Genomic DNA, 24,926 nt, shown 5'->3' on the forward strand with positions numbered 1-24,926 from the left:
CTCAGCCTCTCAGCGAAGGGCTGGAAAATCTCTCATTCCCATCACATTTTAGTAACAGCAAGATCAGAAGTGTGGGGACTCAGTGTGAGGAAAGAGAAAAACTAAAGCCTGCGTGGCTGAGCAACAAAATGATCCAGACCAGCAAAAGTTCTCCCAAGTCCTCAGGGTCTCCGACTGGAAGCTGGATGTTGCTCAGAGGCAAACTGTAATTATTTCATCTGTTCTCCGGGGAGAGCAAGAAGTGTGAACTCTCCTGATGGAACTACACAAATGCTGCACACAAGAATTCCAGGAAAACGAGCCATGAGAATGAGTGGGCAGGATACACCAGAGAGCTGTCCCAGCTCATTGGAAATCAGCTGATTTTCCTGAATTCTGTCACCATACAGGCAGAATCCCAGGGCTTTAGGAAGGGGACGTTATCCTGGCAGACTGTTCTCAGTTCTGGAAGTCTGTAGAATTTGGATGCCTACGTTTTGCTCTCGCTTCACTGAATTGTGTTGGGAAAAATTTAGCAGGAGAAAATAAGTTTGGTTTAGATCTCATTTTCACAGACATTCATTCCTCAACAAAGGGCAAAGATCACCGTGTCAACACAGAAGGAATATTTCCATTTTCTGACCCTAAAAGAGCAAAAGGATTGGTTGTATAATTAAGTTTGCATTCGTTTGTTTTCCCACATGCTGATGGTTTTCTGGAGCACGTCACAGGGCAAAAGGGACAAATGATGGATAATTGGAATTCATCCCTGCGAGGCCTCCCAGCAGTGCCATTTTACACACACTAAAACTTCACAGAGCAAACACATTTGAGTGCACTCACACACACCAAACAACAAAACCCCTCCCTCACTCTGGCCGTGCTTCTCTTTGCTGCAAAGTATAAGCGAAAATTACACTGAATACTTTGAATTAACGTCCCGCAGGATGAGTAAAGATTTATTTTGGCATGGGGGATGATGCAGAAGATCCATTCTGTTGATAGTTCTGAACAGAAGCTTCAACAAGAAAGTCAAGATCTTACAGAATCCTGAAAAACTCCAGTGAACTGCAGGAAAAACGCAGGAGACCGTAGAATTGCGAGTTCCCTGATGGAGAGGGGGAGCACCAAAACAACCCTTCCTTGGAAAGGGCCTGGAAGCACATTGTTGGTGCTCGTTCTGAGATGTCTGTACGGATATTGCAGGTGTTTATACGGACGGGTGAGATTCCCCCGGGTGTCTGAGGTATTTCTGTGGATTGCTGAGCTCCTCTCTCCACCTTCTCTGGACAAGAGAGGCCTCAGCAGGGCGCTGCTCCATCGTCCGCACGGCCTCTGCAGGGACACGGGGGGACACGGGGGGACAGGAGGGGACAGGGAAGGACAGGAGGGGCAAGACAGTGACGAGGGAATAGGGGGGGACAGGAGGGAACAGGGGAGTGACAAGAGGGGACAAGGGAGTCACAAGAGGAAATAGGAGGGGACAGGGAAGGACAGGAGGGGACAAGCCAGTGATGAGGGAATAGGAGGGGACAGGGCAGTGACAAGAGGGAATAGGAGGTGGACAGGAGGGGACAGGGGAGTGACAAGAGGGAACAGGGGAGTGATAAGAGGGAATAGGAGGGAACAGGAGGGGACAGGGCAGTGACAAGAGGGAATAGGAGGGAACAGGGAAGGACAAGAGGGGACAGCAGGGGACAGGGCAGTGACAAGAGGGAATAGGAGGGGACAGGAGGGGACAGGGAAGTGACAAGAGGGAACAGGAGGGGACAGGGCAGTGACAAGAGGGAACAAGAGGGAACAGGAGAGGACAGGAGGGGACAGGGGAGTGACAAGAGGGAAGAGGAGGGGACAGGGCAGTGACAAGAGGGGACAGGAGGGGACAGGGCAGTGACAGGAGGGGACAGGGCAGGGACAGGAGGGGACAGGGCAGTGACAGGAGCGGACAGGGCAGTGACAGGAGGGGACAGGGCAGGGACAGGAGGGAACAGGAGGGGACAGGGCAGTGCCAGGAGGGGACAGGGCAGCGACAGGAGCGGACAGGGCAGTGACAGGAGGGGACAGGAGGGGATAGGGCAGTGACAGGAGCGGACAGGGCAGTGACAGGAGCGGACAGGGCAGTGACAGGAGGGGACAGGGCAGTGACAGGGCAGGGACAGGAGCGGACAGGGCAGCGCCAGGCGCACACAGCCCGCCGTGTCCCTCACGGCCCCTCAGGCCACGCCCGGTCACGTGAGGGCGCGCGGCCCCGCCGCCAAGATGGCGGCGCCCTGGCGGCTGTGGCGCTGCCTGCTCCCGCCGCTGCTGGCACTGGGGCTGGCGGCGGCCGCCGGCTCCTCCGGCACCCCCGGCTCCCCCGGCTCCTCCGGCACCCCCGGCACCGGGCACTGCGGCTGTAGCGCCAGCCGGGCGGCCGGGGACGGGCGGGAGGCGGCGGCGCGGCGTTACTCGGCGGCGGCGGGCAGCGGGCGGAGCGCCGGGCGCGGGCCGGTGAGCGGCGGGCTCGGGCCGGGGCCTCCTCCGGGATAACGGAGCGACCGGGGAACCGCTGTGGAGAAACTTAAATTAAATTACCGGCGGGGGGGCCGAACCCCTGAGAAACAGGGCTCGGGTGCTGCTTCTGGCCCCGTTTGGCTGTTGCCTCGCGGAGAAAAGAGGAGAAGCCGAGGGGCTCCCTCAGGGATGTCTGTGCCCTGGTGCCGGCCAGGGCTGGATGCAGCAGGCCGTGTGCGAGCTCGCTGAGTGAAAGGTGAACAGCGGCAGCTGTGGCTGTGGCTTTGCAGCCTGCCCCCACAGATTGCAAAATGTTTAAGGAGTATGAGTTGAATAATCCCCGCGGTGTTTGGGTTCAGTGTCGCCAATGGGTATTTTGTGTGACAAAGCTGAGCGGTTCACTGCGGGGCTGGAGGATGAAAAAATCCTTTGTCTCTTTGTGCGGTTGTCAGCTCCAGCAGTAAGTAAGGAAAGCTAATTATTGCTGGTTTAAGTTATGCTCAGAATATAACCTAATGATGCTCAGCTAGAAAACATCTTTACTGGCAGAGAAGTGAGAGAAGAATTGCCCTCTGCATCACCCACAAACAAGTTGATTTATTTCCAGAATGGTTTTATAACTGGGAGAGAGCAAGAGGTAATTTTGCACATGGCTTCAGAGCAGTGAGCTCTGAGCCTGGCTTGGAAACCTCTTCAGGGGGTTCAGCCACCGAGGGTTGAGGAGAGATTGGAAGGGAGGGTGTGATGCAACTTTGCACCACGTTGTCATTTCCTAAGGCCTAAAAAATGTAAGCAAATTTATTCTGAAGCCCTTTTATGGAGTCACTTTCAGACTATCTGTCAGAGCTCAGATTCTTCTCGAGGAGAAAGTTTCGAGGACACAGGCAGCTCCAGATGTGGGTAGCCTGAAGGTGAAGATGTTTGTAGCATTTTTTTATGGGCCAGTTGCAAGTTGTGTGAATTTTAGGTGCTGCTGGGAGAGACCCAAGCAGGAGAGAACTACAGCGGAGAAAAAGCCCTGAAATGGGATGAGGAAGGTGATGCCAAATACTCACTCCAGCTGCCCTGAAGAACCAGGGGAGCTGCTGTGCCCTCATTTGCTGCTCCTCTGCTACCCTGGCAGTGCAGAAATGACAGCCAAGTGTAACATAGGAAACAGAACATGCTTCTCCTCATGGGAGCACAAGCATGACCCAGAATTGACGTGAAAAAGCTGCAAATGGGGATTTGTTCTCAGTTTCAGTTCTGTTTGCTGTTTCCCCCAAATGGGCTGGCCAAAATGCTGTCTCAAAAACATCTGCAAAGATGAGATGCAGGAGGAGTAAAACCAGGTTGGGGCTCCTCAGTCCTGCGTTTTGCCAACCTTTTGGTGGTGTTTGCTGTGCAGATGGTGGCGATTCCAGGAGGGGTGTTCACCATGGGCACCCAGGAGCCTGAAATCCAGCAGGATGGAGAGGGGCCTGCCAGGAGAGTCCACATTGACAGCTTCTACATGGACCAGTACGAGGTCAGCAACCAGGAGTTTGAGAGATTTGTCAATTCCACGGGCTACATCACTGAGGTAAGGCACCAGGGGGCCCTGGCTCCTCTCAGCCTGAGAAAATCACAGCTGAAAACCCAGGCTTTTGTTTTTTGGAGGCTGTCACAATACTTGTTTGGGATTTGCACACTCCAATATTTCTGATGGAAGTAGTGGGGAGAAGGAATTGTCTGGCCTTGCTGTCCTGGGCTGAAAGGGCAGTCAGGGGTTTGTTGCTGTGTTTAATAATTGTCATCTGAACTCTTGTCGGCCCTGCAGCCTCCATGATGCCAGCAGCTCTCTACAGCGATTTTGGGGGTGGTTTGTTTGAGATTTTTTGACATTTGGGTCCTGGAGCTCTTTGTACTAGTACCAGGTTAGATTTTCCTTATTTTAGAGGAGCTTGGAGAAGGAATGTAACGAACTGAGATGGCCGAGGACTCTGCAGGCTGGCTGAGCACAGCTCCTGGCTGCTGACAGAGAGCCTAAGGAGGAGACAATAGCAGCTGCAGTGGGAATTGTGTGCATGTTCTGGGAACAATGGACTGAGAATGTGTGAAGGCTCTTCCCAGAAAGGAGCCGCCTGAAGCTCAGATCCCTCCTGACAGGTGACTGTTCCTACACAATTTTGACAAAGCCCTGACAGCCCTTTTAGGCAAATGAAAGCCTCGGTAATGAGCAGGTCTCAAAGGAGGCACTTTGCTGAATTCACTTGGTGAACTGGTTCTCATTTTCAAGGCAGGATCCTCTGCGTGGATGAAGAGCTTCTTTTGTCTCCTCTTTCTGTTTCTTAGCTCTGATAATTATGAATAAAAAGGCAGTTTAACTCTTTGTGGAGTTGAAACAAAGCTCATGAACTCGTGCTGGGGTTAGATGTGGAATCACAGAATATCCTCAGTTGCAAGGGACCACAAGGATCATCAAGTCCAACCCCTGGCTGTCCACAGACACCCCAAAAATCCCACCCTGTGCCTGAGAGTGTTATCCAAATGTTCCCGGAGCTCTGGCAGGTAGAACTGCATCATGTGGGGTCTGTTTCAGACTTCCTGGCTCAGCTGGTTTAGTTGTGTGCTCCACTTACACCACCTCCCTTTTTTTTTCCTCTTGGTATCATGTACTGTGATTGATGGAAAATATTGGTATTTTTTTTTATTCTTTGGATTTATATAATGCTAGATATAATGACTGAGTTACTTTTAACTCTTTATTGTTGTAGCAGCACTTGAAAACATGGTTCTAGTGATGATGAAGCAGTGACAAGGCTCAAGTCTCTTATCGTGATTCCCAGAGGAAAAATAAGAGGAATGAAATATGCCCTTTCATATTAGAGTGATGATTGTAGCATTTGAAAGCAGTTGGGACAATCAGAACTGCATTTTTAATTAATAAAAGCCAAAACATGTGCAGAAGCTCAGTGAGCTGCCATCTGCCCCGTGGCTGCTGAACAAAAACAACATCCAGAGGAAAAAAAAAGCCCTTATTTTCTGTTCCAAAACAGATTCTTTGAAAGAGAACTCCAATTCACTGTTAGAATTGGTTTGGTCAAAGGTTGGACTTGATGGTGTTGGAGGTCTTTTCCCACCTTAATGACTCTCTGGATTTTCTTATCTTGATAAAGCAAAGCTGTCAAAGCTGCATGTGGTTCTAAGAACAGCATTCCTTTGGTGACACAATGGTTGAACCCTTTGTTCTTTCCACAGGCAGAGAAATTTGGTGACTCCTTTGTGTTTGAGGGGATGCTGAGTGAAGCAGTGAAGGCTGACATCCACCAAGCAGTGAGTAACACAGCAGGGGGAACTCCCTGAGGAATTCCTGGGCTCTGTCAGCAATCCCAGCAGGGAAAACTGAACTCTGTGATGTCCCCAAAGCCAGGTGCAAAAATGGGGATTATGGAGAGATGTTTGGCCTGGAATCATGGACTGAAGTGGGGAGGAGTTGCAATTTATTCTCTATCCTTTTCCTTAAAAACACCCCCCAACAATTAAAAACCTCTATTCCTGATTAGCAAAAGTTGGTATCAACCTCTTGTCCTTTTTTTGCCTCCTATCTGAGAAGTTCAGGCTGAGTCTGTAATATCCCTTGTGTTGTGAATGGCTGGAGTTGGTGATGTTTCCTCCTCTACAGAAGCTCCTGTGTTCATTTGCTGCTTTTGCAGCTCCCCTCATCCCCCCTGGGCACCACAGTGATCCTGGGAGGGGCAGTGCTGACTACGCTGGAGCTGATCCAGTTTTCCTCTTGAGTCAAAATGAATACTGATTTAAAAAGAAAGTTCTGTAGTAAATCTTCCCTGCCCTCTCTTTCCTCTTTTTTCTGTTGTGGACGTGTTGCTGAGCCTTCCTCAGGCTCCGTTTACCTCCTTAACAGGTCAGGTCCCCTTTGCAGCTCTTGGCAGATAAGCAGATTGTGTCCTGTCATCTCCTGGAGGAGTTGATCTGCTCTGAGCACAGGTTTGGACAAAATCCTGAGTGATTCCTGTCAGAATTCTCCTCAGCTCTGCTGGGGCACCAGTTTGATTTTTGTTTTCAAGGGGCAGCCTGAGAGATGGGAGGTTTCAGGAAGCCCTGGGTGAGTGTGTGCTGTGAGGGACTGGCAAAGGACGTGGGATTTGGGTTCCTCCTGCCAGGAAAGGAAGATTACAAGTGCAGTTTGTAATCTTTTAATTCAGGACTAGCATTTGTGCACTGTGAGAGATAAGGCTAAATTGTAGTTCCCACCACCAGCATAACTGATGTTAAATCCATCCGTGGATTTGTTCTGCCTTCATAAAAATAATACAAATGCAAATTAAAAAAAAAAACGAGTGGCTCATCCTATCTTCCCAACAGTCAATATTGCAGAAATTCCTTCTCCTGTGTAGTCCTGGGATGCAGAAATCCCCAAATCAAGTTCTCTGTTTTAAACAAACAAAGCCCAAGAACGCTGCTGTCAGCTCAGCCTTGGCAATTTTGTAAAGACAGAGTGTTGGGAGCCACTTTCCTGAGCGTGTCAGCCAAATTTCCAAGTGTTTGCTGCAGTGCTCACAGGACAAGTGTTGTGCCAGAGGCCTGGGATGGAGCCCAAACTGGTCTTTTTTGGCTGCTCCTTTATGAAGGTTTTCTGGAGTTGTTAAAAGTAAACTTGCTGTTAAAAGTCACCTTCTTCAGTAATAACTGCCAGATGAAAAGCAGAAATCAGATATAAATATTGGTGTGTTACTGGCACTGAAAATCCCTCCAACCAACCAGTGGGAGAAAGGATTGTGGTTTTCCTTTGCCTCAGTGGCTCAGGAGTATTTTCTCAAGGACTTTCTCCAGGTGAAGAGATGTGAAATGCAAATGTGACTACAGGGCAAGAGCAACAGGAATGTAAATTTTTTAAGCACTATTTCACATGCAGTGAAATAACTGGGGAAAGGTGAAAGTGGAGGTACCAAACTAAATGATTTATAACACAAATGATGAGCTGTGTGTGTCTGTTGGGGTTTTTGCTCTGTTTGGCCACTTTGCCCTCTCCAATTCTTAAAGCAGATTTCTCAGAGCCTCAAAGCCATTGGCTGGGGGCAGAGCTGGGGCTGGTGGCAGCTGCTGCAGGAGTGACCCAGTTGAGCACGTAGGGTGATTGTTGGAGCTCTGGGTGTGCCTTTCCTGGAGCTGAGGTGCGCTCCCAGATAGCCACTGAAAGGAATGTGGGCTGGCCTCAGCCTCTGGAGGGGAAGCAGTAAAAAGGGGTGTAGCAGCCAGGGATGGAATTGTTGCAGATTTCTGGGAACTGAAGTTGTAGTTTTGGCCTCCAAGTTTGTGGTGGTCACGTGGCAGAGAGGGAGGATTTAGGGCTGTGCCAGATGAGGGTGTTGCTGGTGGAGCTGGGGAGGGCTCCTTCAAATGGAAAAGCAATTTGTAGGGCAAGGGTGCAAGGTCCTTTGAAGCTGAAATTATTTGTGTGGGCTTAAAAAATTATGAGAACTCCACATCTGAAGTTCTTCACATATAGCCTGGAGAAGAGAAGGCTCTGGGGAGAGCTTGGAGCTCCTTCCAGGGCCTGAAGGGGCTCCAGAAGTGATGGAGGAGGACTTTGGGAAGGGCCTGGAGGGAAGGGCCACAGGGAATGGCTTCCCACTGCCAGAGGGCAGGGAGAGATGGGAGATTGGGATGGAATTATTCCCTGTGAGGGTGGGCAGCCCTGGCACAGGGTGCCCAGAGCAGCTGGGGCTGCCCCTGGATCCCTGGCAGTGCCCAAGGCCAGGCTGGACATTGGGCTTGGAGCACCTGGGACAGTGGGAGGTGTCCCTGCCATGGCAGGGGTGGGATGGATGGGGTTTAAGGTCCCTTCCAGCCTGAACCATTCTTGAATTCCATTATATTCTGAGGGAATTTGAGAGCTCTTGCCAATCCCTGCAGGATTTGCCTTCTGCCCAGGTACCATGGGAGAGGGAACCAGGATGGCACAACAGGAGTGCAGCCTCAGATTTGCTCACTGAGAGCAGTGGGGGACATTGTTATTCTTGGCTTGTGGAAGGCAGAAAAATTATTTTTTGCTTCAAGGCCAGATAAATTCTGCACTGAAGAGCCTGAGAACATATAAATGTGTGTGCTGCCCCTTTGTAAGGAATTTTGGGTCTGGGATACAGTGGAATTGGCTCACTGGCAGCTCAAGCAAACACTAAGCTCTGGCCAATCCAGAACGATGGGGTGCTACTTTCCTCCCTGTTGGTATGGAAATCTCTGCAGTGGCCTGGAGCTTTCATGCCTCTTTCATAACTGAAACTTTCTGCATTTCAGCTGAACATCTCAAACTGCTGCTGAGAGGAGCCCAGGGTGCAGGTGGGACAGTGCCAGTGTGGGCAGGGTGAGCTGTTCCCTGCAGCCCCCAGTGCTTCAGCTTCTCCCTGCAAGGAGCTGGAAGATGGAGCTTTTGAACTGCTCATCTGTGGGTTTTTGTGCTCTACTCCCACTGCTGGGATAAAGAAGGATGTGCAGGAATTCTCCCTGGGAATTGCCAGGAATATTAGCCTGTGTTTATCAGAGCTGCAGCAGGAAAGCAGAGCAGGGTTTGTGCCTCAGGCTGGGGATAAAATCCGTGCTCATCTCGTTTCCTTACAGCTCATGGGCACGTGGTTATTGGAAAAAATGACCAGTTGGGGCTGCAGATTTAGATGTTGGCTGGAAATCAGACTTCCAGAGGTGTCTGCCTTCACCAGGAATATCGGTTCCTCAAAAGAAGCTTCTTCTGATTCCAAAACTTGCACTTAATGAATCTGACTGGATTTTAACATCACGTATTTGTGGTTATTTTTCTTGGAGGATTGACAGGGCTGTGAAGTTTTACACTGTCTGAACTGAAGTTCAATGACCTTTCCTTATGCAAAGAAAAGGTCTCTTCATAGAAGTGCTTGTTTCCAGTCAAGTGTGAAATATTTTTTGTAGTTGAGGACTTACAAAATAAAATTAAATCTATTTTAAAGCTGCTGTCTTTCCTTGGTGCGCAGTTTCCAACTGCTGTAAAACCCTGGGGTTTAAGGCAGATAATATCAATATTCAATATTAAACAAACCCCCTTGTTGCTTCCGTTTCGGAGCTCATGAGGGAGGCCATTAACTTTGGAACATGAGACTGAGAACAGATTCTTCTGTAATTAGAGCTTTGGGGGAGCTGGGACTTTTAATTGATAGAATAAATAGCATGGGAATTGCAGGGGCTGGCAAAACCAGGTACTCCCAAAATCCCAGGCTGGCTGGGTTTGGAAGGGGTCTCTGGAGATCCTCATGAAGGTGTGGGTTTGTGCTGGACAAACTGGGAGTTTGGGTTTGTGTGTGACAGAACGGCCCAATTTCTCCTCACTTCTTGTCCATAATTACAGCAGCTTTGTTCTCTGCAGGGACAATGAAGTGGATCCATTGCACAGTAATTATTTTTATTTCTTAAACTTCTCACCCTACTAAAAATGTGCCATTTTCCGCCTGCCTCTTTCTTTGGTAGTTCATTAATCAGTGCTCAAGGTTTAGGATCTGGCTTAGAGGAGGAAAAACTGTCAGAGATTTATGTGGATCTGCCTTACATGGGTAAAATAAAACCTCATCCAAAAAAATGATGTTCTTTACTGAATAACAATTTTTTTCTCACGTCCTACCAATGCTTGCAAGATCCTTTTGCATATTAAAGATGTGCAGAGCTTAACACCATCTGATTCAAACAAGTGGTAACCTATTAAGTCAGCTTCTGAACTGGAGTGGTTTTTTAAGAGCCCACCACTTAATAAATGACTCTTAAAGCGGTTTCCAGACTCGGGCTACTTTTCACTCCAAATCTCTCTTCACACAGTTAATTCTGAAGTCCTTACTCTGCAGTCACTTGTGTTTTTTCCCAGCTGTTTATCCTGACCTGGTGGAAGGCTTTGCTACAGTAAAGTAGCTTTAGAATGCTGTAGCACAAAAAAAAAGATGTTTGGTGCTCTGTGTCTGGACAGCAGCATGAATTTGTCATCATTCTGTGGGCCTGACTTAAGGCTCAAATCTACAGCTTTGTTATTTCAGTGGACTTGCTACTTGATGGAAACGTTGGAGTCTGAGCCAAGATGAGCTACTCTGTTGAGTTTCTTTTTTGGTAATTTTTTTCGAATACATAAATCTGATTTGAATTTGAGATTTGCTCCTCAAGTGGGGGTTGTAGTTCTTGAACATGGCCTGTGTCATGTTAGTGCATGAGTAAGAAATGTTTTTCTGGCTCTGGGCTGGGTGGCTTTGGGGTGGTTTTTAGGGATATTCCCCTTCTGCTGTAGCAGCAGCAGGGTAATGCTGACAATGAAACTCACTTGGTGACGTTCCTGGCTCTAATTTATTTTTTTTTTTCCTACATAGATTTAGGAAGGAATTTTCCTCAAGGTACTTGTGAAGTAGTTTAAAAATCTTGACATTGTGAGGTAATGGAGCAATTAAAGTTAGGCTGTCCCAGCCTACTTGGAAAGGAGAATGGAATACTTAGGAGGAGAGTTTTCTGCAGGCTTTTAGTGGGAGTTCAAATTGCTCTGCCCCAGTGCAAAGCTCGTGGGTCGGAATTAATTGTTCCAGCTCTTCCCAGTGTCAGCACACTGGGCTTTCTTTTCACAGTGCTCTGAGGCTGCAAGAAGCAGAACAGTGAGTTCTTAAGGTTTAATCCTGAAGGGGAGAGCTGGATAATCCCTGTTTCCAGCTGGATCAGACCAAAACGAGCCTTTGTGCCTCTGCTTTGGGAATGTTTCCCTGTGCACCAGGGTATGAGGGTTGCAGGGCAGGTGTGGTAACCTGGGACAGGTGACATGCTGCAAGAATTAACCAAAAGGAAAGGGATTGTCCTGTGATTCAGCATCTATTCAGCAGCATCTGCTGCTGTTTTGACAGCAGGAATCTGTTGCCAGTGCACAGAACATGTTTCGGAGGGAAGCAGAACGTGAAGTGTTATGAAAGTAACTAAGCTCATTATTGGCAAGGGAGGACTTGGCTGTATTAACTGTGATGTTGTAATATCTCTGTCTAATTAGCTCTTCTGCTAATTAGATTTAGAGCAATTAAAAGCTTTAAAGACTTGTGAGAAGTTCTCTGGGAGAGAACTGTGGATTTCAGGTAGGAGATTTCTGGAAGGAGCAGCCAGTTCACTGGAGCCAGGGGCTGCCTTAGATGAATCTCCAGGTAATTCCTGCAGGCTCTCCCTGCCCTGTCCCTGTTGTCCCTGTCCCAGCACTGGATGTGGGGCTGCTCTGGAGCTCTGGGTGCTCTGCAGAGCCTGGCAGCCATTTGGTGCTCAGCTCAGCAGAGCCACAATCAGGAGCTGTGCACACGCCGTGCTCTCCTGTGGAGAGCCATTTTTCTTGGGTTAAAATAAACCAGGCTGATTGAAAGCATCTGCTTTTGCTTTTTGCATCACAAAAATGTTTTCCAAAATTAAAGGCGTCTAAAGTGTAAATCTTTGCGGTCTCCTGCAGAGATGTTTTTATCTAAAACCCAGCAGTTTAATTTACAGAAATATGTTGTGCTTAGAAGCTGTCGAAATCTTTCCTGTGATCTTTCAGATTTTAGCTTTAGCAAATGGTTCTGCTGCTCTTTTGCTTTCCTTAAATAGCTGTAAAATGCTAATTTTGGATTTCTGTCCTATTTTCAGTACAGTTTAAAGGTCAAATCTCAATATGGGCAAGGAATTGGTTAAATCAGACTAGTTTTAAACCCCTTCACTGTTGTATCAGTTTAGCAGCTCCATCACTCTGAAGCTTTAGTGCTGTGAGAGTTGAGCAGAGTATCTGCAGGAAGGTCTCATTTTGGGGTTGGAATGCTCAGTGACAGAGCTGTAATTCCCCGGGAGAGATCAGGTATTGCTCATGCTTTTTGCAAAGGGTAGTGACTCTGCTGAGGGTGAGAATGACCTTTGTTAGGCACTGAGCCAGAACTGGGCTTGGAATTGTTCAGGGATGTGCTGGGGAGGTCAGAGAGGGTCTGTACAAACTCTCATTGCCTGGGGGGTCCCACAGAGGGGACAGCAGAGGACAGAATGTCTGGGTCACCAGCAGGCTGCTGGGGGCATCTTTGTTTCTTTGGTGCTTAACACTCAGGTGTTCCCTCCACACCGTGTGTGTGTGAGCTCCTTCCCTGGAGGGGCCCTGCAGCCTCCTGAGGCATTTCACAGCCCTTCCCCAGGGCTCCCAAAAAGCTGAGGGCTCTGCAGCTTTCGTCCAGGCTTGCTGGTGATTTACAGGGAGCTTTTAGAGACCCACATGTGCTGTGGGCAAAATCCGTGTGTGTTGTCAGGGGAGTGTCAGAGCACAGGCTGCTGAGGGGCTCTAAACCCAGGATAATAATGTGAGTTTGGGCACTTCTGGGGAGTTTTCCTGCTGAAATATCCAAGTGAGGGATTTGGTGTGTAGCTGTGACCAAAGTTTTCTCAGCAGTCTGTGTGTGACACAGATAATCTTTTCTCCCACACACATGTAATGAAATGTTCTATTCAAGGATGCAGCTTCTCCCTAGAAGCTGCTGTTCAAGTTGTTTGACCAGACTGATTCTGGGCCTCCTCACTTCCAGCCTGCAGTGACTTTTTGGACTTTGCTCTGAAGGTTTGGTGAGTTAAAGGGTAACACTCTTGGCACCTTTCCTACCTCTGTGAATAACACTTGACAAAGTCAGTGTAGGACTAAAGAGCCTCTGGGTTGTTTCCCTCCTAAAGCATTCCAGGCTTATTTCCTTTGATTTTTGTTCTTTTATAGACATTGTCTCTGTCATAAGAGTATTTTGGAAGCTGCTGGAATATACCCACTGTTGATGGGTGGCATAAATATTCCTTTTTTTGCCCCATTATTAAAATAAGTATTTCTCAGTGAACATGCATCAGAACAGAACAATTAAGCTCGACCTCCTGTGCTTTGAAGTAAGCCTTGTAGAAGAAATCCTTGAAGAATGTCTTCCAGGAAAAACTCTTTGGTGTTGAAGCACCAAATCTGGGACTTCTGGTTTCAAGAGAGCTACTCAATGTCTGCATTGCTACAGAGGATTTTGGCTGAGTGATGTTTCCCAGCTGAGGAAAAAAAAAAGGAGAAAAGGCTTCATGCTTCACTTCCCTTGTGTGGTTCTTCTGTCTCCACCTTCTGGAAGCTGAGAGGAAATAATTTAAGATCAGCTTAGTGGGTTAATGACCTGGAAAGCAAATGTGTCACAAGATGTGTGTTTGACCCCCAGCTACAGGGCATTATCAGGGGCTTGTTTCGGTGATCTCAAAACACTGAGTCCAGAGAGCAAATAATTAGGGTGAAAATGCTCTTTAGGCCAAAATAATCTTTTTTTTTCCCCTCTCTGAAGATTTTATCAGACTGAAGTCAGCCAGGAAGTGAAATTTCATACAGGCACAGCGTGGTTTGGGTCAGAAGGGATCTGGTGGTTTATCAGAAAATCCCTTAGCTGGGAATTTAAGTGTCCTTCCCTGCTGCTCTTGTCTTTTTTCAGGTGGCAGCTGCTCCCTGGTGGTTGCCTGTGAAAGGAGCCAGCTGGAAGCACCCTGAGGGCCCTGACTCCAGCATCTCCAGCAGGTGAGCCAAGAACACCCATTCAACATCTAAATGTTAATATCAATACCAATATCCAACTATCAATATCAATATCCAGCCCTAAATATCAATATCCAACCATCAATATCAATATCCAGCCCTAAATATCAATATCCAACCATCAATATCAATATCCAACCATCAATATCAATATCCAGCCCTAAATATCAATATCCAACCATCAATATCAATATCCAACCATCAATATCAATATCCAGCCGTAAATATCAATATCCAATCATAAATATCAATATCCAATCACAAATATCAATATGTAGCTGTAAATATCTTTGTCTGAGCCATAAATACCTTTAAGTCTAGAGCTGGCTGTAGGAACATGATGACACAAAGCACAGTGAGTATCCTTGGGGCTCCCTCCAGGAATGGAGCTGCAGGAAAGGGGGTTTATTTAATCTCTTTGCTGCTGCTTCTGGGCCTGTTTTCCCACCTTTGAGGTGCTGTATTTAGCATTCCATGGCCGTGGTCAGTGAGGGAGTGCACAAAACTCTGTCAGCACCAGGCTGGTTGAGCCTCAGTGGTTGCTGGTCACGTTTTTTACCAGCAGTGAAACACAGCAGATGTCAGAAAGGGTCAGAAACTCCAGGGCAGACCTGAGTTTGGAGAGGGAGAATAAATCCTCACTGTGTGCACACTCCAGGGCTCTGGGCAGTGTGAGCTCTTCCCTGTGGGATTTGGAAGCCATTTTCTCTGGCAACAGAAGACTGAGGAGTTTTGTGCTTTTTAAACTGTATTCTGACTTTGTGGGAAATCAGTTGTCATTATCTAGAGCCTCTGAATGCTTTGGAAAACTGATTTTTTTTTAGTTAGTGCCACACTTTTCCTCCATGAACCCTGAAACTTCCTGATCTTTGTCTTCATACAATTGCTTTCCATTCTCAAGTGGAACGAATTTTAGGCCTAGAAAATCAAATTACTGTCTTCATTTGGGACCTCTTAACCTTGTGCAACTGCTCCTCTCACTAGGCAGGTGTCAATGAAGTTGGCACTTCATCAACTAGTGAAAGTTTCTGACAGCATTTTGAAATCAAATCAGACTCTCTAGCCTAGATCTAGTAGGTGTGTGAGTCCTCTAAGGACAGGACTTTGTTAGTGCACCATCATCTGATGGCTGAAGCGCTCAGTAACGAGTTGTCTGCTCTCCAAGGGCAAGGAGAGAATGATCTGAGGCAAAAATAGAGATAATAGCTGGAGGCGTTGTTAGAGGGAGCCAGGAATTGAGGTCAGAGCCAGCAGACAGAGCTGGAAAGCTGCCATGAAACTCTGGCCTCGTGCAGGGGTGGTGCAAACCTGGCTGCTGGGAACCTGCCACGTGGAAGTGGCCAGGGATGGACAGGGATATGGTGGGGGCAGGAAAGAGAAGTTCATAGGAAGTCCTTCTCTCTCCTGGACCCTCAGCTCTAGAAGCGTTTTGGTCTGTTGGAGGTTTGGATGGGGAGGGTCATTCTGCAAGAATGCCTGGGCTTTTTTTCTGGAAAAAAGAGACAAGGATTTTAATGTCAGTCCTGGAGCTAAACCCCATTAAAGATGGGAGCTCTTGTGTGGACTGTGGACTGCGTAAAGCACCCAAGGAAAATCACTTCCCAGGTAAATTTCTGCCATTCTATTTCCTGGAGTGAGTGCTGAAAAAGCTGATGTTGGTAAGACTCTTCCTCATGTCCCTTCTCCTTCAAAACTCCACAGCTGGCAGCAAGGACAGGACCCAGAGCAGGAGAGCCACAGGGGAGTGAAGAACCATCACCATTAAATTGCAATGTGCATTTTCCTGTTGGGAATCCTGGCTTCTGGCTGAGATGCCTCTTGCCAGGCTGGTTTGATGCCAGATGCCCCTTGCCAAGCTGGTGATGCTGCTGCAGGCCTTTGGTGCCTTCTTTTGGCTCTGCAAGCACCCACAGAGAGCAGGGCATGGACAGTCCTGTGCTGCCTCCTGAGGAAGCACAAACCATAAATCTTTATCTTTAACTGAACCATAAATATCTTTGACTGAACCATAAACACCTTTAAGTCTGGAGCTGGGTGTAGGAACATATGAGACAAACAGCAGTTAATTATTTTCTCTTCCTTCATCCCCTCTGATGGCTGCATTTCCCTTCCAGCATTTTGCTGCTTTTCCTTAAGTCGCTTTTTTTTTTCCTGTGGAAGTCACCTGGTGCCTGCTCCAGCCTTGTCAGTCCTGAGTGCCCCTGTGTGGGTGTCCCCAGCCCTGAGCAGCTTGTCCTGTTCCTTTTGTTGCCAGGATGGACCATCCAGTGCTGCATGTGTCCTGGAATGATGCTGTGGCTTTCTGCACGTGGGCAGGGAAGCGATTGCCCACGGAGGCTGAGTGGGAGTACAGCTGTCGAGGGGGCCTGGAAAACAGGTACCTGTCCCAGGGCTGCCCCTCACCAGGGGCTGCAGCTGGGGTTTGGAACAGGAGGAGGGGTTGTGAGGGGTTTGTTACCCTCAGAACTGCTCTGCAGCCGGGCTGGGAGTGCTCACCTGGAGAGGAGGAGGCTTCAGAGAGAGCTCAGAGCCCTGCCAGGGCCTAAAGGGGCTCCAGGAGAGCTGGAGAGGGACTGGGGACAAGGGCTGGAGGGACAGGACACAGGGAATGGCTTTAAACTTAAGGAGGGGAGGTTTAGATTGAGTCTTAGGGAAAAGATATTTATTGCAAGGGTGGGCAGGGCTGGCACAGGGTGCCCAGAGCAGCTGGGGCTGCCCCTGGATCCCTGGCAGTGTCCAGGGTTGGACATTGGGCTTGGAGCACCTGGGACAGTGGGAGGTGTCCCTGCCATGGCAGGGGCTGGAACAGGATGAGCTTTGAGGTGCCTCCCAACCCAAAGCAGTCTGGAATTCTGTATAACACTGACTTTTTGATTAAAAGTGTTTGACAGCCGCTCTGTTTCTGTTTTCCCAGGCTTTTTCCATGGGGCAACAAATTGCAGCCCAAAGGGCAGCACTATGCCAATATCTGGCAGGGAGAATTCCCCACCAATAACACAGCAGCGGATGGGTACAAGGGGACTGCACCTGTAAGTGTCTCAAAGACAATCCTGCATGTGGAAATTATCTTAATCTTCTTAAAATGAAGCTCTGTCTTCAGCAGGATGAGCCATGGCTGTTTTCCATCCCTGTGCTCTTTCATTTTAGATTTTAAGTTGCATAAATTTTACTGCAGGCTTGAGCATTATCAAGGGACTCTTTTACAAGCTAATTGAAAAGTAAAGATTACTTTTCACTTTAACTTCTAGTTCCTCTCAAACTGACCTCTTTTCCCCCTCCCCAGTCAGTTTGTAGTCAGAAGCTGAAATACTTTTTGCCTGCAGTTCTGGGCCTCTCAGTTTTGTGAACTCAAAAATCACACAATAGTTTAAAAGAAATTAAACTTCCCTTTTGGGCTAAGGTGGAGCCAGCCTAGTATAACAACCAGAGCGGAATTTTAAAGGCAATCAAGAATGTGAATGAATTATTTAATGGTAGTTAAGTAAGTCCAAAAGTTTCATCAGGAGAGGAGTCTGCACAGCAGGAGTTGGCAGCCCTGGCTTTTCCTTGGTGGGATTGGAATCTGGGAGCTGTGGGTGGGTGCCAGGTTGGGGGAATGCTCAAACTGTGCCTCTCTGGAAAGGGTCAGTCTCCAAAACCAGCCAGGAGCTGCTGTGTCACACTGGACAAGGGTGCTGAGGACACAGAGGTGATCACAGCTTTCCATCCTGCTGGATTTAAATGCAGGATGTGGAAGTGTTCCAGTTCTGCACTGCTGAGCTGGTGGCTGCTTTTGGGGCTCCTCCAAGTGCACCTTCGGCAGCCTGGGGTGAGGATTCCTGCCCTGTGTTTGTGTGGAGTGCTCACAGAGCTGTGTTCCCTGTCCTGTGCAGGTCTCTGCCTTTCCCCCCAATGGTTATGGCCTCTACAACATGGTGGGCAATGCCTGGGAGTGGACATCTGACTGGTGGGCTGTGCACCACTCCCCACAGGACCTCCACAACCCTGTGAGTGTTTGCTTGGCATCATCTTGAGCCAAAATCCCCTCTGTCACTGGGGTCTCCTTCCTGCTCTGTGCTCCTGGGGGTTGGGACATCACAGCACAGCTCACCCACGCTGCAGTCACAGTGCTCTGGGGCCACTTTTGTGCTGTTTGATTCGTTGTCCACACCTGGTTAGCCATAAATACTTCCAAACTGGCCTGATGTTACAGAAATCAAGAATTTACGGAATGACTTCTATAAAAAAGGAAGGTTTTTAGTTCATTTATATTGCTACTAGCTGTACTTATTTTCCCCCTCTCAGGCAGAGAGGACAAACCATCATGAATTATCTTTCTGGCTTCTGGTAGTTTGTTTGAAATTCAACATGTGACAAAACTGAGGTTGAGGAGAAGTCACAGGCTCTGGGAGGTGAATGTCTGTTTTCCTTAGGCAGACCGAGGGTCCTGCAGGGTGGGATCTGTGGGGTCACTGATGCTCTGGCTCAGCAGATTTCAGTTCCAGTGTTAGACCTGCTCCTCTCCCAGTTATCCAAGATTAATAAATCCCACGATTTATGAATATGACAAGTAAGGCCACATAGAGTTTGTCACTCAAACCCACACCAAAAACCGTGATTTTTATTTGCTCACAACTTAGAAAGCACTTGCAGGTTTATTTTTACTCCTGGTAATTATTTGTGAAGGCAAGACAATAAATTATGAACCCCCCCACCAACAATCTGTGTGCAGAATTCCATCCATTCCTTGTAACCAATCCCCAGCACAGCCCAGAGTCTCACTGCTTTGAAGATTTGGCGTGTTAAACTAAATATGTTAAAAAAACTTTGTCTGAGCTCTGACCCTCTGGAAGAATTCAGTCCTTTCAGCCCAGAGAACACATCCTGTATTTAGGTCACACTGCCTTGTGCTCTGCAGAGACTGAAGAGCTGGGCTCTGATAGATCTGGTGCTAATCAGTTCTAATGTCTCAGAAGATAACTGCAGCCTGGCTATTTTGGGACACCTTTTCACATCAGGAGATTCACTTTCCTTACCCATTTAACCAGAAAAACCCTTTGGAGTTCACTTTTGAAGTGTTCTGCCTCAGACATTGGATTCTGACAATTAGTCAGAGGAAAAAAAAAAAAACCCTAAAAGCGTCATTGTTAACACCTAGTTTTTAAATACTTCCTGAAGTGTCTGGGTTTAAAACTTCAGCAAACTCTTGGAGTTTACCAGAGCGAAATTCCCGGGACAGTTGTTCCCCACCATCACCCCAATCCAGCAGGGGAGTGCTGCAGCTTTGGCATCATCAACACCAAAGTGTCTCACCTAAATAAATAATTCTGATGAAGGTGCCTCACTGAAGGCACAGCATCCCAGAGTGGTTTGGGGTTGGAAGGACCTTAAATCCCACCCAGTGCCACCCCTGCCATGGCAGGGACACCTCCCACTGTCCCCAACCCCAGTGTCCAGCCTGGCCTTGGGCACTGCCAGGGATCCAGGGGCAGCCCCAGCTGCTCTGGGCACCCTGTGCCAGCCCTGCCCACCCTCACAGGGAACAATTTCCTCCCAAAAAATGTACCTGATCCTTTAGCAGAGAGACCCAAGTGTGTGTGTGAGGTCAGTCAAACCTTTAGGGGTTATTTTGTGGTGACTTCTGGCTCTGATTTTTTTTGGTATGATTTCTCTCAAAACAGAGGAACCACATGGCTGTGCACTGAAAATCACCGTGCACCATCAGAAAACATTTGTTTAATGTAGTGAAAGAAATACAACTTTATTTTCATTAACAAAAAAAAAAAAAAAAAGCTGCTACAAGTTTTTTTGGTTTTTTTTTAGTAACTTTTAAAAGAACAATCCTGCTCTTATGAGCTTTGGTAATGGATTGCACAAGCACTTGTAATAATGTAAGCAGACTGGCTTACTGCAATATGGCTATTGCAGTATTCTAGTAGAGAATAACCATGCTAATTTACAGTAAACTCTGGGGTTTAAATCTGGGGTCAAAGTCTGGGCAGCTCTGGCCCTTTGCCCCAGGCAGCCAAGGTCCTTCCCCTTCAGTACCAGCTGGTGCACTTCTCCAGGACAGCCCATAAAACAATGGGGTTTGATAGAGAACAGAGATTTGCTCGGTTTAATCAAATGTGACCTTAATTGCTGGCCTGTGATAAGCTTTTAGTGAGGGGAAGCACGGCCAAGGCAGTTTCCTTCATCTCTAAGTGAGATATGTGCACACATTAACACTGCAAATGCTGCTGATGGCTATTGGTTTTCTGATTTTCTGACATCTTTGCCAGTTGTTTGATGATAAACTCTTTACCTTCTGTGATTTTAAATAAGAGAATGATGTTTTGTAATAGAGTAGGTTAATGGAGGACCCTGCAGCAGATTTCTGCAGGTGGTGAAGTGTTTCAGGGTGGTCAATTTAAGTTGTGGGTTTTTTTTGTTGCCAGATAGCCTTTGATGCTCAGTTTTTGCAGCTGGAGGATATTTGTAGTTAATAAAAAGGTGCCCTTAATGAGCCTTGGGTTCACACACTGCTCAGCACAGGTCAGCCCTTTGTAATTGCTGACGCATCATCGATTTAGGGCTTTCTAACCCTAACAAAAAATGTTCCTCTTCGTTTTTACAAGTGTCTTTGGAGTCAGTAGCACAAATTGCTGCTCATCACTGCAGCATTTTGGGGGAAATCCTGCTCCACAGCCCCATTGTTCTGCTTTGTCCCATTCCTGGGGAACTTTTTTTAGGTCAGTTTTCTCCTGGCTTCCTTTAGAATGAGATTACCAGGCTGGGGGATGACTGTGCTGGTTAAAGGCTTATCTCAGAGCTTATCTCAGGGGCTGTGAGGACAATTTCCAGAGGCCTCAGAGCGGGAGCAGGGCTGTGGAGCAACACCCAGGATTGGAAAGAGCGGATGTTGCCTCAGGGTGTGGCTTTCCCTGAGGATTTGTGTGCCATGAAATGCAGTGATAGGCCAAATTCTTTCTCACACATAAATATTTTGGCAGTAAACATGAAGCTGCTGCAATCAGTGTGGTGAACTTTCACCACAGTCAAACTCAAGGGGTGCAGGCAGGAGCTTCTGGAGTACCAACATCACCTCAAGGTTTGCTGGCAGTGCCTAGGATTTATGTTCAGGTACAAATGCTCTTCTGGGGTAGATCTTTCTAGAACATCACCCCAGTAATGCAGCCCTGGGTGGGATACAGGGTAGGAGAGTGGGATCCATGCCAGGTGTGAGCAGACTGCTCACAGGGTGGTCACTGAGGAAAGCTCATTTCCTTCCTGGCAAAATCCTCTGTAGGAACCTCCCTGTCAGCAGGCATTATCAGTGGGCAGCAACTGGGATGTGAAATACTTGCAGCACTGGGGAGGGAGCACAGTTACTGTCACCTGCAAATCCTGTATGGCACAATGATTTCAAGCTGTCTGCTTCAGACACCACTGCCATTTGTGTCTGGGATTGCTCCTTGTCCATCTCCTTGCCTCCCTGTAATTAGCAGTTCCTCCCTGAGTACTGACCAGTGTCCTCCCCTCCCCAGAAAGGGCCGTCCTCGGGCACCGACAGAGTGAAGAAGGGTGGATCCTACATGTGCCATAAGGTAATGGTGCTCTTTTCATGTTCCTCTTCCTTTTGAAAGCACTTGACCATGAAATGATCCTCTGACAGAGTTTCCTGGCAGCCTGGATGCTTGTCAAGGGGTTTCATGGAATTTATGAAGAGCAACACCTGATGTTCCTAAGGACCTCTTGTTGCTTAGCTTGGAATTAAAACAAGTAAGTTTTTTTAATCAGTATGGGGTTTAGATGCAGAGCTTAAAATTGATGTAGGCTTTTAACGCTGTTTTCATGATAGAGCTTGAGTGATACTTACCAGAGTAGAAGGTATGGATGTGACTTTGTTTTTTAAATTTCAGAATGGCTTTGATCCAGAAAAGATGTGGAGCTCTGAGTAACCTGGTCTAGTGAAAGGTGTTCCTGCCCAGGGCAGGGGGTTGGGACTGGATAAGCTTTAAGGGCCCTTCAATCCCAAATCCTTTTAGAGTCCCGTGGTTCTATGATATCAGGTGTTGGCTGGGAGATGAAGTGTTTCAGCTGAGTTGGTGGCACACCTGAAAATCCTTCAGAACAGCCGGGATGTCACCACAGAGCCATGGCTGTTCATGACACAAAATGGTGTTTTAAACTGCTCATGCAGTGCTTAAAACCCCTCACTGTACATCTCCTGTTTCATTAACACTGTCCTGCTCTTCTTCCCTTGCAAAGCCTGTGGCTGGCAAATCACTCTCATAATTAGATTAAATTTTCTGCAGTGAGATCTCATTTTCTACACTGATTTCCTTCTTAGGTGAAATCAATGTCAGATGTTAATTAGCAGTTTTGATTAAATTAACACTGGAATAGGCTCTTCAGTGATGAATAACATGACCCATTTTGAAGGTTTGTGAAGATTCTAGTCTGCCCTAGTCTCTTTTTGTAGGTGATAAAACTAGGCTGTGTATCAAGACAAAAACCACTGGCTGCTGTTGGTACAAGGGCTCTTTATTAGGTGCCTGATGTCTGCTCAGACTGATCTTTGTGTGCTGGTGCTCTTCTCCCTCTCAGAGCTCACAGAGCCTGAAGTTGCACCTTTGTACATCCCATCCCCAAAGTCTGGCATCTCATTCAGGGAAATGTTTCCAGGCAGGTGCCAGTACCTGTCCATTCCAGTGGGGCATTAGCACATGGATACACAGCTCTGGGGGGAAGCTGGATGGTTGTGTTGGCTTTTTCCCAGAGCAGGAGAGATTCTTGGCTGACACTTTATCAGACACTTTGCCACTCAGTGTCGTTCTTGTGTCATGTCAGCTGGTGTCTGTGTGGGATTCCCTCATCTCTAACGCAGCCATTTCCATCTGTATCACTTCATCGATCTATCCCACAGCCGTTAGGCTGTATTAATCCAACTAATTAATCTGTTCATCTAACAAACTGTTGCCTGAGGAGCCCCAGCTGTGCTAAGAAGTTCCCTTTCTGTGTTGCTGTGCAGTCCTACTGCTACAGGTACCGCTGTGCAGCTCGGAGCCAGAACACCCCCGACAGCTCCGCGTCCAACCTGGGCTTCCGCTGCGCCGCCGACGCCGCCCCGGGGCCACACTGACAGGGCATGGATGTTCCTCCAGGGCACAGCAGGGGCTGGAGCCCACCCCAGGGACAGCAAACACGAGCAGTGTCCCCTGCTGATGGCACAGAATGGGAAAAACCTTCCTGCTGAGGGAGGAGAAACCAGCGCGACTCAACAGCGCTCAGCGAACCTTCATGTTTGTGAGCAACCTGGCCTGGGTTTAAATCCTGGGTTTAAATCCTGACCTGAGTGGTTTGCATTCAACTGGAACACAACTGAGCAGAAACATGCCCGTGATGTTTGCAAAGATTACTTAATCCCAGAATTATTTAGGCTGGAAAAGACCTCCAGAATTAGTCCATGAGTCCAATCCTTGACCGACCACCACCTTGTCAACTACAACAGCTCCTCTTTAGACAAGATCTTTATTAATTTTATTTATGTAGAGCTTCTGCACTCAAATGCAATAAGCAAAGGCTTTATAAACTTCTAGACAGCTTGAAAAGAAATTCTAGGCAGTCAGGAAATTCTATGCAGCTTTGAGAGAGAATGAAGGAGCCAAGAAGAAGGGCTGGGAGATGACAGCTCTACCCACAGGCAGCTCACCCTTCGTTACATTCCACTTCTAGTGAAAATCATGTCCAGAAATGGGCTTCTTCTAGGGAGATATTTGCTGATCTTTAGGAAGTGCCTTCTGCAGCTGAGGGTGATGATCCTCAGGCTGATGATGATTAGAAATCTTGTACATATTTGAATAAAATGTCAAGCATTTGTTTATGCCAAAGACTTTTATTGATGGAAAAGCACAATTTCCTTTGAATTTCTTGGATGCAACGTAAGCTTATTTTAAGGACTTGGAAAATGCAAAACTGGCCTCATTAGAAACTGAAGCTAATGAATGATTCCACTTGAATAAAAGTCATGGAAGGGATGGCAGATGGAACTGTGAGCCCTAAGGCCTAATAGGGTAAATTTCTAAACTGTTTTGTTGCAAATAAAATTCCTCACTGAAAAGGAGAGGAATTTTAGCAAGAAGGGAAATGGGAGTAATTGAAAGCAACCTCGTTTTGGGATCTGAATGTAACAGTGGATTGTCAAAAGCCTTTGCACTGATGCTGGTCCTTGCCAGCCTTGTCTTTGCTGTAGAAAACTGGGTTTGAGTTTAATGCAAATCCATCAGCTGCCAGCTCCTGCACTGGTTTCATGTTGAAAAGGTGACCCAGAAGAACACCTGGACAGCCCTTCACCAAACACCAGCCTCCAGTGGGGTCCAGGTAAGCCCAGGAGCAGAAAAAATCTATTCCAGGACACACCATGACATGGCAAAATACTGAGATATTGATCATTAATACTGCACTCAGAGAAGAGAGGAGGAGGGAGGATGAGGGGAAGCTCAGAGCCCTTTGAGCTGTTTGGATTCATTGTGGCAGAGCACACTGAGCTGTGAGGGGCAGACTGGGCTCTGAACCTGAGCCTGAAGGGGAAAGAAATTCAGCAGATACAACAAAGGGTCTATTTCTTTTCTAGTTTCTTGACAGGCATTTTTTAGTAGGATTTTGGTCCACTCCCCCAGGCAGCTGCAGTGCCAAGGCATGGGCAGTACAGTGCACGTGCTGCATGGGAAAAGGCCACCAACAACAGTCAGGATGGTTTAGAACTCAATTACCAATTATTTTGTTTTTTGCAAGGCCTCCAGTGGGGCTGTTTTGAGCAGTCCAGCACTGTTGCTGTTCTGTGCTGGGAAGTTTGCTCTAAGTTTGCAGATCACTGGGATTAGGGCACTGGCAGGAGCTGCAGCACTGGCGTGGGCTGAGGGCTTGGATTGCAGGG

The 24,926-nt window shown here is 47.6% G+C and overlaps 1 protein-coding gene across 2 annotated transcripts; it reads left to right on the plus strand.

The window, feature by feature from the left end:
- Positions 1 to 2,226: 2,226 nt before the first annotated feature.
- On the plus strand, positions 2,227 to 24,110 carry SUMF1 (sulfatase modifying factor 1). Of its 2 annotated transcripts, none has more exons than XR_010744492.1 (9): positions 2,227 to 2,469; positions 3,860 to 4,033; positions 5,692 to 5,766; positions 13,929 to 14,011; positions 16,284 to 16,406; positions 16,944 to 17,058; positions 17,902 to 18,015; positions 21,634 to 21,769; positions 23,022 to 23,139. XR_010744492.1 is itself a non-coding variant. In XM_066327149.1 (9 exons), exons 1-9 carry the CDS (start codon positions 2,239 to 2,241, stop codon positions 23,130 to 23,132), a joined length of 1,086 nt encoding a protein of 361 aa, XP_066183246.1. In that variant the 5' UTR covers positions 2,227 to 2,238; the 3' UTR covers positions 23,133 to 24,110. The 2 variants fall into 2 exon arrangements, 1 of the variants encoding a protein (XP_066183246.1); XM_066327149.1 differs by lacking the exon at positions 21,634 to 21,769 and adding an exon at positions 21,535 to 21,594 and having other exon boundaries at positions 23,022 to 24,110.
- The last annotated feature ends 816 nt before the right edge of the window (positions 24,111 to 24,926 follow it).

The sequence above is a fragment of the Sylvia atricapilla genome, chromosome 11 (assembly GCF_009819655.1).
Source record: "Sylvia atricapilla isolate bSylAtr1 chromosome 11, bSylAtr1.pri, whole genome shotgun sequence".
Taxonomy (NCBI): Eukaryota; Metazoa; Chordata; class Aves; order Passeriformes; family Sylviidae; genus Sylvia; species Sylvia atricapilla.

Excerpts from the sequence above, each read along its gene's own strand:
- SUMF1 (XM_066327149.1), top strand. The coding sequence starts at position 2,239 with ATGGCGGCGCCCTGGCGGCTGTGGCGCTGCCTGCTCCCGCCGCTGCTG. Across the intron at positions 4,034-5,691 it reads CCACGGGCTACATCACTGAG|GCAGAGAAATTTGGTGACTC; the intron begins GTAAGGCACCAG and ends TTCTTTCCACAG. Across the intron at positions 5,767-13,928 it reads AGGCTGACATCCACCAAGCA|GTGGCAGCTGCTCCCTGGTG; the intron begins GTGAGTAACACA and ends GTCTTTTTTCAG.